At 40.0% G+C, this 12,215-nt stretch overlaps 1 protein-coding gene across 2 annotated transcripts in view; it reads left to right on the top strand.

Moving 5' to 3' along the window:
- The window catches only part of EED (embryonic ectoderm development), a 31,001-nt gene extending 27,272 nt beyond the window's left edge, over positions 1-3,729 (top strand). For both annotated transcript variants that reach the window (XM_070365282.1, XM_005903468.3), the window contains 3 exons: positions 2,072-2,230; positions 2,976-3,049; positions 3,321-3,729. In XM_070365282.1, coding sequence (XP_070221383.1) covers positions 2,072-2,230; positions 2,976-3,049; positions 3,321-3,447 — 360 coding nt within the window. In that variant the 3' untranslated portion in view covers positions 3,448-3,729. The remainder of the gene's footprint in view (positions 1-2,071; positions 2,231-2,975; positions 3,050-3,320) is intronic.
- Positions 3,730-12,215: the final 8,486 nt, after the last annotated feature.

The following is a 12,215-nucleotide window of genomic DNA, read 5'->3' as shown; positions in this document are numbered from 1 at the left end:
CAGAGAGGAGGAGGAGTCACGTCATTACCATGAGGAGTAGGGAGGAGTCAGCAGGGTATTATGTACTTGAAGTGTTTAGTTACCACCTGTGAGAAGGGATCCCCACTGGGACTGTGCTGGTTGGTATGTGGGCGGGTCCACAGTTTTTTCTGTGGTATTGTTTACCTGAAAATTTTCTCTTATGCTGGGTTGCCACTTTACTGATCCTTTGGAGAGAGTAGGCTTTGGGGGGCTTTGTTTTGTCTTTAGCTTTGTTGAGTCACTACCTTCTCTAGCATGTAGTCTGGGATACAGAAAGGAGGCAAAACCAAGGAACTCAGTGTCCCTCATGTCCCAGGGTCCTTAACCAGTCTGCTTCCTCCCTGCCCTTCAGACTTTTAAGTTGTATTTAGTGAGATGAATAGGGAAAAGTACCTCTACTTCATTGGTTGCTGGAAGCAGATGTAAAAAGGCAGTAGGTCTAGAATTTCTGCTCTTAGAACTTAATCAGATGATAGGAAAAGATATCTGCATTTTAGCTAAGAGGCTGAACTGAGTATTGGTGGTCTCAAATCTGGCTCCACATGAGAACTACTGGGAGGACATTGTAAAAACAGATTCCTAAGCTTCGTCCCCATGTATTCTACATCTGGCACAAGGACCTGCGGATTTGTAATTGTTAGAAACTCTCTGGATGACTTTCAAGTCCAGCCATCCATTAGTGTGGGTAGACTCTTTTTACCTCCCTATGCTTTAGCTCTCTGTGAGGGGACTCTACTGACTAAGGGTCCTTTACCAGTACAGTCAGTAAGAAGCACTTGAAGAGCTATGTTACAGTTCTGCTGCTTTGGCCTCCTCTCTCAGAAATTGTGATTCAGTGGGGTTGGGACCAAGATGTGTTTTAAAGAAAGCTCTACAGGCTGTCAATACAACTGTGCACTTAAAAGAGTCACCAGACTGGGTGCTCTCTAAGGTACTTTACAATAAAGAACTTGTATAATGGATCTGTAACCCTGGGATTTTATATAATCTAAAAAGGGCAGAGAAAAAAAAAACATGTTCTTCACTCCCTAATCTCCCTATGACCCCGCTGTTAAACCATTGAAATGCCAGTGAACCCCACAGGGCTACCATATGTGGTTGTGTGGAATGTGTCCTGTAAAATTCCAGTAAGCATCCTTCACCTCCACCAGGATTTCTCAGTCCTGGGTCTGAGATAATGAGGTCAGACAGTTCTTTTTTGTGGGAGGAGCTGTTCTCTACATGCAGTTTTCAGCATTCTCTGGCCTCTGTTAACTGGAAGCCAGAGACATTGCCAAAGATTCCTTAACTGGCAAACCACTAGCCTACACAGTAATATAAATAGTGCCCTCTGTGTTGCATTTTCTTCTCCCATTGTATTCTCCACCACTCGCTACTAAAGTAGAATGTATGTAAAGATTTCACTGTTGCAGGACAGAGAAGGTGTAACTCAGCCCATTTCACTCCCATCTCCTTACCAGTGTTGGGATATTGAATCACTGCTTTTATTGCCTTTTGTATAATCCGATCTGTAAGGCCCCTTCTATGAATTCATTAGCTTTCCTACAACATCTATTGAGTACCTACCATGTAGTACAGATACTGCAGACAAAGGATTAATAGTTAACTGTATAAAGGGAACCACAGGAGATTGGAACTGCAGGAAATTAGAAGTGAAATAGAGAAAGATGGAATTAGCAGGGGTCATATTGAAGAACCGTGTATTCTAATATGTTTGTAACTTTATCTTTGCTATAAAATACTTAAGTCTCTGTATGCTGAAGTAGTTAAGGCTGAAACTTGGTTTGGAAGAGAAGTTGTGACTTCAAAAATGAATATTCTAGATAGTGTAATGCTTTTGTATTGTTAAAATCTGTTGATAATCTGTAAGTGTAGATACTGATTCTTGCAAATACAAATGAATATGTTTATCATTGGACTCAGTTGAGGGATAACCAGGTTTAAAGAGCTGTGAATTCTGAAATGATAGTTGAGAAAAGCTTTGTTTGTAATGTTTAAAATTCAGTTCTACAATTAACATTTCTTTTTTATCTTGTGTCTTTTTTTTAAGTCTTGTGAAAATGCCATTGTATGCTGGAAACCTGGCAAAATGGAAGATGATATAGATAAAATTAAACCCAGTGAGTCTAATGTGACTATTCTTGGGCGATTTGATTACAGCCAGTGTGACATTTGGTACATGAGGTTTTCTATGGATTTCTGGCAAAAGGTAGCAACATATTTTACATTTTGAAAGTATTTGACTTAAAACCATGCAATTTTAGTTTTCTCTGAGTGCATCTGTGTTCTCTTTCCTCTTTAAGTGTAATCTACCTTGATTTTTTTGTATTGTTTGCTTTGGCCTTTGATGTTATTTATTCTCCCCTTGTGGCTCTGCACACCATCTGCAGTGCTTATTATAGATGAAATTGACAGGTGTCAGTGGTGGCAGTTAGGTGTTTACTTTCCATAACATCTGTTAGTAAGATTTAATGTTTTGGTGATTGGAATTTTCATCTTCTTATATAGAAAACCAGCATGGAAGATAGAGACAAAATATTAGTTATCTAAAATTTTACAGAAGTTTGGTATTATAATTTTATGGTAACAAATTACTTGGTTATTTCTTGCTATATGAAAGCTTTGGAAATTTTCTGTGGCTTTTATTATAGTTCTTTAGAGCAGAATGAAGAATATATGCTAATTGTGTACATTGTATAGTTCTTCAAAAATTTGCAAAATGGTTTAATTTATTCAGGACACCTTTGTGAAGTATTAGTTGCTCTTATCTTCATTTACAAATCAGAAATATAAGATGCAAAGAAATAACCAAGAGCATTGCCACAGGGTGGAGCTGAGATGTTTCTGCAATAAGAAAGATATCTTAGGATTGCTTGAAATCTTTATAGCTTATATTAATAATTTGATAGGTTTTTGTTTTGTTTTTGATGGGTTTTTAAAATATGTTTATACAGATGCTTGCCTTGGGCAATCAGGTTGGCAAACTTTATGTTTGGGATTTAGAAGTAGAAGATCCTCATAAAGCCAAGTAAGTATTTAGAAATTCCTCTTCATAATTTCTGACTTTTCCTTCAGAGTGTTGTCACTATAGAGTAAGTACTTGATACTTACAATGCCATCCTTAACATCATTTGTAACATTTACATTCTCAGCATATTGTAAAGTATTTCTTTTTTATTCTAATAATAGTTGTTTTTCCTGAGTACTTTGGTAGTAAGTTACATTCACTGGTTTTAAGTTTGATACTGACAGCATTGTGTGTGTGTGATATTTAACCTGTTGTCATGTTTTCTCCCTAGATGCACAACGCTGACTCATCACAAATGCGGGGCTGCTATTCGACAAACCAGTTTCAGCAGGGACAGCAGCATTCTTATAGCTGTTTGTGATGATGCCAGCATTTGGCGCTGGGACCGACTGCGATAAAGTACTTTTCCCAATCAAAATTAGCGTGTGTTTTCTGTGTACAATAGAACTAATGTATCCTGCTAGTAAGGGCACATAGAGCATTTAGAGTTGTCTTTCAGCATTCAATCAGGCTGAGCTGAATGTAGTGATGTTTACATTGTTTACACTCTTTGTATTGTCTACTGCTCAGACTCTACTGCTTTTAATAAAAATTTATTTTTGTAAAGCTGTGTGTTACTTTAGTTTGTTTTATTCATTGTGATGCAGTGTTGAAAGTAATAAAATTACACCTTATCTTTTTTCAGTGATGATGATTGTTTTATTTGCCTAATGGAAAAAGTTATAAAACATAGTGATTAAGTATAAGCTCTGGAACTAAACTGAATTTTAATCTTGGCTCTGCCATTAACTGACGTTGGATAATTAAAAGGATCACGTGATTTAATACATGAGAAGCAATTTGAACAGAATTTGACTCACCAAACCCTTATTGGAAATTGTATTCCTGTGGTTTTATGTTTCTTAATGATTTGTTCTATACTAACTTTGTAATAAGCAGTCTATAAGAGTTATATAATATTTTATCTTTACAGTTAGGAAACATTGCCATTTGATTTACAACTTCATCATTAGTAATCTTAGTGGAAATATCATCACAGCAAGGGAGGAGAGGACACAGCAGCTTAAATGCAGTGGGTTGAAAAATGAAGGAAATGGAGAATGTGTTTGTATAGTGAGTTCTTGTCCCCTTTTCTAGAAGAGTATTGGTTAAAACAAACAAGCAAATTGATATCATAGGGTTGAAATACTTAGTGATTTTGTCCCAAACATAGGGTACTTTGGTTATATTTACGGAAAAGAATAGAATTAAAATACAAAGAAGAATAGGATTAAAATACAAAGGCCATAAAAATTCTCCAAAGAGGACCAAGATGACTTACGGAGCATTTAACCAGAAGCAGAAGAAAACCTGAGCAATCATACAGGTAAGGTAGAAGGTGAAATGAAGGGAACAGGGTACAATACAAAAGAATGAATTTTGTCCAGCCCAGTACAGAAGTACTGTACAGTCCAGTACAGGAGTCTTTGTCTACATCTCTGATTATTTCCTTACGCTCATTTGTCAGAATTAATAGGTGAAAGGGCATTTTTGTTAAGGAACCAAGTTCATTTGCTCCAACAGTGTAGGTTTCTGAACTCATGAACCTTTTCTATAAATACATTTCTATTAATATACCACTATTTAATGTCTTCTGGACATGGTAATTGCTTTTTACTATTTGCTGTTACATTTATTAACAGCCCAGTGCAGAAGTCTTTGTCTACTCTGATTATTTCCTTAGGCTCATTTGTCAGAATTAATAGGTGAAAGGGCATTTTTGTTAAGGAACCAAATTCATTTGCTCCAACAGCATAGGTTAGTGCTTCCTGAGATTTTTGTTTTTAGTTCCTTTGTATATCTCTGTAGATGAGAGGTCAGCTAACTTTTTTCTGACCTCTGTAACAGCCAGATGTAAATATTTTAGTACAGTCTCCATGACGTGTACTCAGCTCTGCTGCTGTAGCATGAATGCAGCCTTAGACATTACATAAACGAGGCTCACTGGTGCCAGAAACACTAGTTAACAGAAATAGGCAGTGGGCCATATTCAGCTCACAAGCCATTCATTGTTATGGATGTTAGCTATTAAAACAAGAAACCTCAACGAGGCCCCTAAGGTTGCTAAAAATTGAGGTTAACTAGCTTACGATCAAAGATCACCAGACAGAAAATGAAACAAGCTGCTGTGACAGTTTAAACAATTTGCAATATACTGAGACCACTAAAGATTTCAGAATTATCAGAATACAAAGTCACATTTAAAATCAAATTCTTGTGTCCTCTTCCTTATTTTCCATCAGTTTACCTACTTGGTTTGTTGTATTTCTCCCACTAGGATGTGGACTTTCTGAGAGTAGATGGGTTTTTTCCCCTTCTGTTTCATTTCACTGGTATAACTGCAGTACTTACAACTTGCATTTGGTGGGTGCTCAATAAATACTTGTTAAATGAATGAACATTTAAATAAAAGATGCAGTCACAAAAATAAGCCATAAGAGACTCCCAAGATGGAACAAGAGGAATTGAAAAGTAGAATTTTCTGAAAATGAAAAGTATGATTATTGAGATAAACTCAGTGGATGGGTTAGACAGTAGATTAGACACAACTGGAATAGAGATAAATTAACTGAAAGCCTAATTACTTAGAATGTGGTGTAGTAGAGAATCAAAATGGGGAATACAGAGTTAAAACTGTAGAGGATAAAATGAAAAGATCTAATGACACTTTTAACTGGAGATCCAGGGGGGAAAAAATGAAGGATAAGTAATAGTTTGAGATTATTCTTTTACTTGCTTCCAAATCCTGCAAGCCAGGCTTCAGCAGTACATGAACCGTGAACTTCCAGATGTTCAAGCTGGTTTTAGAAAAGGCAGAGGAACCAGAGATCAAATTGCCAACATCTGCTGGATCATCGAAAAAGCAAGAGAGTTCCAGAAAAACATCTATTTCTGCTTTATTGACTGTGCCAAAGCCTTTGACTGTGTGGATCACAATAAGCTGTGGAAGATGAAATCTTCAAGAGATGGGAATACCAGACCACCTGACCTACCTCTTGAAAAACCTGTATGCAGGTCAGGAAGCAACAGTTAGAACTGGACATGGAACAACAGACTGGTTCCAAATAGGGAGAGGAGTACATCAAGGCTGTATATCGTCACCCTGCTTATTTAGCTTATATGCAGAGTACATCATGAGAAACACTGGGCTGGAAGAAGCACAAGCTGGAATCAAGATTGCCGGGAGAAATATCAACAACCTGAGATATGCAGATGACACCACCCTTATGGCAGAAAGTGAAGAGGAACTAAAAAGCCTCTTGGTGAAAGAGGAGAGTGAAAAAGTTGGCTTAAAGCTCAACATTCAGAAAACGAAGATCATGGCATCTGGTTCCATCACTTCATGGCAAATAGATGGGGAAACAGTGTCAGACTTTATTTTTTGGGGCTCCAAAATCACTGCAGATGATGATTGCAGCCATGAAACTAAAAGAGGCTTACTCCTTGGAAGGAAAGTTATGACCAACCTAGACAGCATATTCAAAAGCAGAGACATTACTTTGCCAGCAAAGGTCCGTCTAGTCAAGGCTATGGTTTTTCCTGTGGTCATGTATGGATGTGAGAGTTGGACTGTGAAGAAAGCTGAGCGCCAAAGAATTGATGCTTTTGAACTGTGGTGTTGGAGAAGACTCTTGTGAGTCCCTTGGACTGCAAGGAGATCCAACCAGTCCATTCTAAAGGAGATCAGTCCTGGGTGTTCTTTGGAAGAAATGATGATAAAGCTGAAACTCCAGTATCTTGGCCACCTCGTGCGAAGAGTTGACTCATTGGAAAAGACTGATTCTGGGAGGGATTGGGGGCAGGAGGAGAAGGGGACGACAGAGGATGAGATGGTTGGATGGCATCACCAACTCGATGGATGTGAGTTTGAGTGAACTCTGGGAGTTGGTGATGGACAGGGAGGCCTGGTGTGCTGCAATTCATGGGGTCGCAAAGAGTTGGGCACAACTGAGCAACTGAACTGAAATGATGATACCTAAGTGCCAAGTGGGCATGTATGATAGAAAAGGAGAGCGCTGTTGGTCCCAACAGCTTCCATACCATCATGTCTCCTGCTTCTACTGCAGTCGTAGCCACTAATGTGCCATCTGCTGAAGTTTCTACCAGACCTGGAACTTCACCCCTATCTGTATCCATGTCCTGAGAAAAGGCTTCCACAGTTAATTTCAAGCTGGATGAGCAGCCAACTGATGCCATATCCCTATTGTAGTTTTTTGGGGTGAGGCAAGGTGCTCACTAGGACAGGTGAGCCTTCTGCAGCATAATTTGAACGACAGGAAGACGAAGTCCCTGTGTGGTTTTGTTTCTTGAACAATGGGATCCAAGGACTGGCATTCCTACACTATGCATCTACCCAGGGCTAGATGCTTGATCTAAACTCCCTCTTTTGTCATTTGCCTCAGGTAGTCAGTCCAACAGTATGAAGAGCCACAAATTCTCCCTTTAATTCCACATTGTGGAGCCCATTTTCTTGCTCAATTACAACTACACTTCCAATAGCAAGGGAAGGTGCACATTTAGCTCACCTGGACCTCCAATCCAAAAAGGAACAAGAAACCCTGTTCAGCGGTGGTGTTAAGCACTGACACTCTCCATGCATGCCAACATTATGCTCACTGCCCCGAGGGAGCCAAGGTCATGACACACGCGTGGGTAAGGGACACGTGATTCTTGTCTATGGAGATGAGAACGAAGTCTTCCCCGAGCCCATTGTGCTTTGGAATCTGTTGTGCTTTGTGGGCCTCACATACCCAGCTCTTTGAAAAGAAATGTGGAATAATCCAAGAGGGACAGCATGCTATTGATCTTGTTTCTAGTCCTGAAGGCAGGGTCAGCTACATAATTTGCAGGGCCTAGTGCAAAATGAAAATGCAAGCCTCTTGTTTAAGCAGCAGGAAAAATGTAAGATGCTGAAATTCTAAGCTTTTCCCCTTCTGTGATTTCTTAACTTGTATTTTTAAAATTTTCAATGCCACTCCAAGTTAAACTTCTATCAACACAAATTTTATTATTCATCTTTATATTATATAGCAACAGTTTTAAGTGCAAACAAAAGCATTTAACTCCTTTGTGGAATCATTGAAATTACACAATTGGTATTTTGTAGCTCATGCATTCATGTGTATTTACTAGTGCAGTGGGAATGTTGGGCAAAAGTAACTCAGCTTTTTATTTCACTTCTTGGTACAATATATTCTACCAACATGCCCTGTGTTTGATGTACTGATGTGTAAGGACAAACTGAAAGGAAGATAAACTGTTGATTGCCCTATCTCCATTTTCTTCAACGTCATAAACTGTGGTGCAAGTAGTTGGCTAATAAGGGCTTCCCAGGTGGTGCAGCGGTAAAGAATCTGCATGACAATGCAGGAGACTCTATCAAGAGAGTCTTGAGTCTCTCTTGAGTTGCAGGTGCAACCCCTCAGTCGGGAAGATCCCCTGAAGAAGGAAATGGCAACTCATTCCTGTATTCTAGCCTGGAAAATTCCATGGACAGAGGAACCTGGAGGGCTACACTTCATGGGGTCGTAAAGAATCAGATGCAACTGAGCACACAGTTGGCTAATGTGAGGAACTGATAAGCAAGAATAGGGTTTCTTGGTTGTTTGACTTTCCTAAAATGTCTTATCTTTGTTGAAAACAAATGTCAAGATGGGACAACAGAGCATCATGCTAAGCATCTTCCTGATCTCAGTGTTCTGCACGACTGCATTGGTCACATGCTCGTGAAGCTGACCCTGCCGGGGGCTGACCTGAAACCCCATGCCTCCCTTTTCCCAGCAGCTCCACATGGTACTGACATCTCTGTTGACAGGTTCTCATTTCTTTTACGAACTATTCAGTCTTGTTACCAGTCTCTTTCTGTTGGTGTCTTTGGTCCATTTAAATAAAATGAATAGGACAGTTATCCATGTCCCTGTGGTCCCACATTTGCCCCAAAGAAAAGCAATTGTGTTTCTTTTAGCAGTAGGAAATCGGGGAGAAGCTGGGAACCATACTGTACTCTGTGGGGAGGAGACCAGAGTCCCAAGAAACGGGTTAAAAAAGGACTAGGTGTATCATTCTACTACCAAGTAATGATTGTAAAGGTTGTTTTTTGTTTGTTTGTTTTTTTAAGCAAATGCCTGAGAAGGGCAGAGGTCTAAAGAATTAATGGTCACCTTGTCCAACATTCTTAAAGAATTAAAGTGTTCACTTGAGGCAAAGGGGACAGTCATTCTGCTTAATCTCATCTTCAAACTAGGATGAGGTAATCTAGGATGTAATTTTTGAACCTAAAAAAAAATATGCTACCCACAGTGAGACACAGCCTATATATAGTATATCCCAATCACACACACATATAAGTTCCATGAGTCAATCACACAAAAGTTCCATTAAATGATACACTTTACATGTATTCTGAAATTTTCTTTTTTTCTTGTAATTTTGTTGAGACTCACTACATTGATTAACCAGCTCGATAATGGATCTCAGTCCACAGTTTGAAACACACTGATCTAGAGGAAATGAGTCTAGACGGCTTTTACAAAGGAGACTGGGAGCAGAACTCACATTTTACAAGCAAAAGTAAAAAAATACTACATGGTCTCTTTAACCACTGAACGTATCTCTAACCCTGTAAAGTTTCTAATTTCCCCTACTTTCATTTATCACCTGTGGGTTTCCCCTGTTGTCATTTTGGAATTGAGCTGGTGGATTTCTGAAGAGATTCTTGGTATTTTGTGGTTAGTTTCTGATGTAGACCAAGACTTCAGATGTAAAAGCAGACTCATTTCACCGTCCTCACTTCAGTCACCCCAGGCTGATGCGAAATGTGTTGGGTGGGCCAAAAAGTTCATGTGGGTTTTTAAGCCACATGGAGAAACCCGAATGAACGTTTTTGGCTAACCTGATAACAAGTTGGTTGATTTCTGTGACATTTTTGTGTGATGAGTTGAGGGAGTGTGCATTTGTGTTTAATTCTAAAACTAATCATGGGTTGTCAGAAAATCCTTGTGAGAAATGTCTAACACTGTATTGGCCATTATTTGATTTTTTTGGATGCAAAATCACTTTTAAAAAATTATTTATTTTTAGCTACGCTGGGTCTTTGTTGCTGCATACAAGTGTTCTCTAGTTGCGGCAAGCGGGAGCTACTCTTGGTTGCGTTGCGAGGGCTTATTGCAGTGGCTTCTCCTGGTGGAGCCCAGGCTCTAGGCTCTCAGCCTTTGGTAGCTTCGGTACACGGGCTCAGTAGTTGCCCTCCAGGCTCTAGAGCACAGGCTCAGTAGTTAACCGTGCACAGGCTTAGCTGCTCTGCAGCTCGTGGAATATTCCCAGACCACGGATGGAACCCATGTCCCCTGCATTGGCAGGCGAATTCTTAACCACTGGACCACCAGGGAAGTCCACAACGTCACTTTTTAAACTGCTAAAATTTGCATAAAAAATATTTATCTTTCTGAAAGACTAATTGCAAAGCAAGTTTTCATAATCCCAGCTCTGAGTAGCTTACCTATGTCACTGCATTGTTTGCCTCAAGTCCCGGAATAAAGCTGGTTGCCACAGTGGTTGTTAACTCTTGCAAGTCAAAACCCTTTGTGAAGCACCCTCTAAAATAATAATTTATTACCTTTGCCTTAAAGTGTGAACTCCTAGTAGACAGGAGAGAATCACTTATGAATAACTTAATTGGCCAGGTGTGCAAAGCATTTCATTAATCAGGTCACTGTATTAACTTGTGCCCTGCGATGGTTGCCACATGCTGGTCTGTGGAAAGAGTGTGTGCACCAGACTCATTACAGAGTATATGACTTATCTCTGAGTCTCAACTTGAGAGAGTCAAATTCAGTATTTAAAAAAAAGAACAACTCACCCAGGTGATCCTGATACACAGATTGTGCTTACCTTAAGCCAGCCCCCCACAACTTTCCATAGTCATCTGAAACTTTCTCATGTGGCTAACCAGTACCTCCCAGATGCGTGTTCAGGGTTACTGGTGGGAATGGAGGGGAATTGTTAACAGTTCTGCTGTCTGCCGAGTCACCTCTGTGTCTGGGATTTAGCACTGTTTCTGTCCCAGGTCTCAGACTGGGACCTGACTCGGCTTCCTGCTAGGACTCCCCTCTTTCTATAGCCTTTCTCTCTAGCCTTATGGGCCACAGCCAAGATCAGGACATCCAAGAAAGCAGCTGTAAATAGGCTGGAGGTTGGCAGGGACAGTTCAAGGCCCCACGTAGACGGGTCTCTCTCTTCTCCGGGGCCAGGGTCCCCACTTAGCCAATGCCCTTTCTCTTTTCTTCTGGTGGCCTTGAAAGGCTTGGGCAGAGGCTTTCCAGGAAGCCAAGTTGTTTTCTGCATTCGATTAAATGTTTATAAAGAATTTCTACCTTCCTGAGTCACTGCCTCTCTTCTACTTCCCTTCATATTATCTCTTGTTGAAGCTCTCATTTTAGCATCCCACAGAAATGCATGCACTGTTGTGTTTCCCTATGTTATGAAATCAGTGCTAGAGAAAGAGCTATTGAAACACACAAGTGTTTCCTTAGTTTTTGAATCTCAATCTCAACACACTGGCTCATAGTAGACATTCAACAAAATTCGAAATGAATGAAAAATGAGCTAAACTTCTCTGGTGATCCAGTGGTAGAGAATCCACCTACCAATGCAGGGCACAGGGGTTTGATCTCTGGTCCAGGAAGACTCCACATGTCATGGGACAACTAAGCCTGTGAGCCACAAATACTGAGCCTATGCACTGCAAGTAATGGAGCTAGTTCACTGAGAGCCCCTGTTTCTAAACCAGAGAAGCCACTGCAATGAGAAGCCCACGTACCACAGCTGGAGGGTGGCCCCCCTCACGCCAAGAAAGACCCAGTGCAGCCAAAAAATAAGAAGTAAAAAAATGTTTAATGTTGAAAGAAAAACCAAAACCCAAGAAAAATGAGCTAAGAAATCTTTGCTTAAGTGAATTTCTAATGGGTTTCAGGCATATGGGCTACAAACACACACACTCACAAACACACACTCAGTTTATGAACAGAGACATGAACACCACTAAGCCTTTGTAAAGCTGTCCTGGGGAAAAAAAAAAAAAAAGATTTGTGCATCACTGGCCTTAATATTCTTAACCCCTAGCACATAC

The sequence above is a fragment of the Bos mutus genome, chromosome 29, assembly GCF_027580195.1.
Source record: "Bos mutus isolate GX-2022 chromosome 29, NWIPB_WYAK_1.1, whole genome shotgun sequence".
Classification (NCBI taxonomy): domain Eukaryota; kingdom Metazoa; phylum Chordata; class Mammalia; order Artiodactyla; family Bovidae; genus Bos; species Bos mutus.
This window is presented reverse-complemented; position numbering and strand designations above follow the sequence as displayed.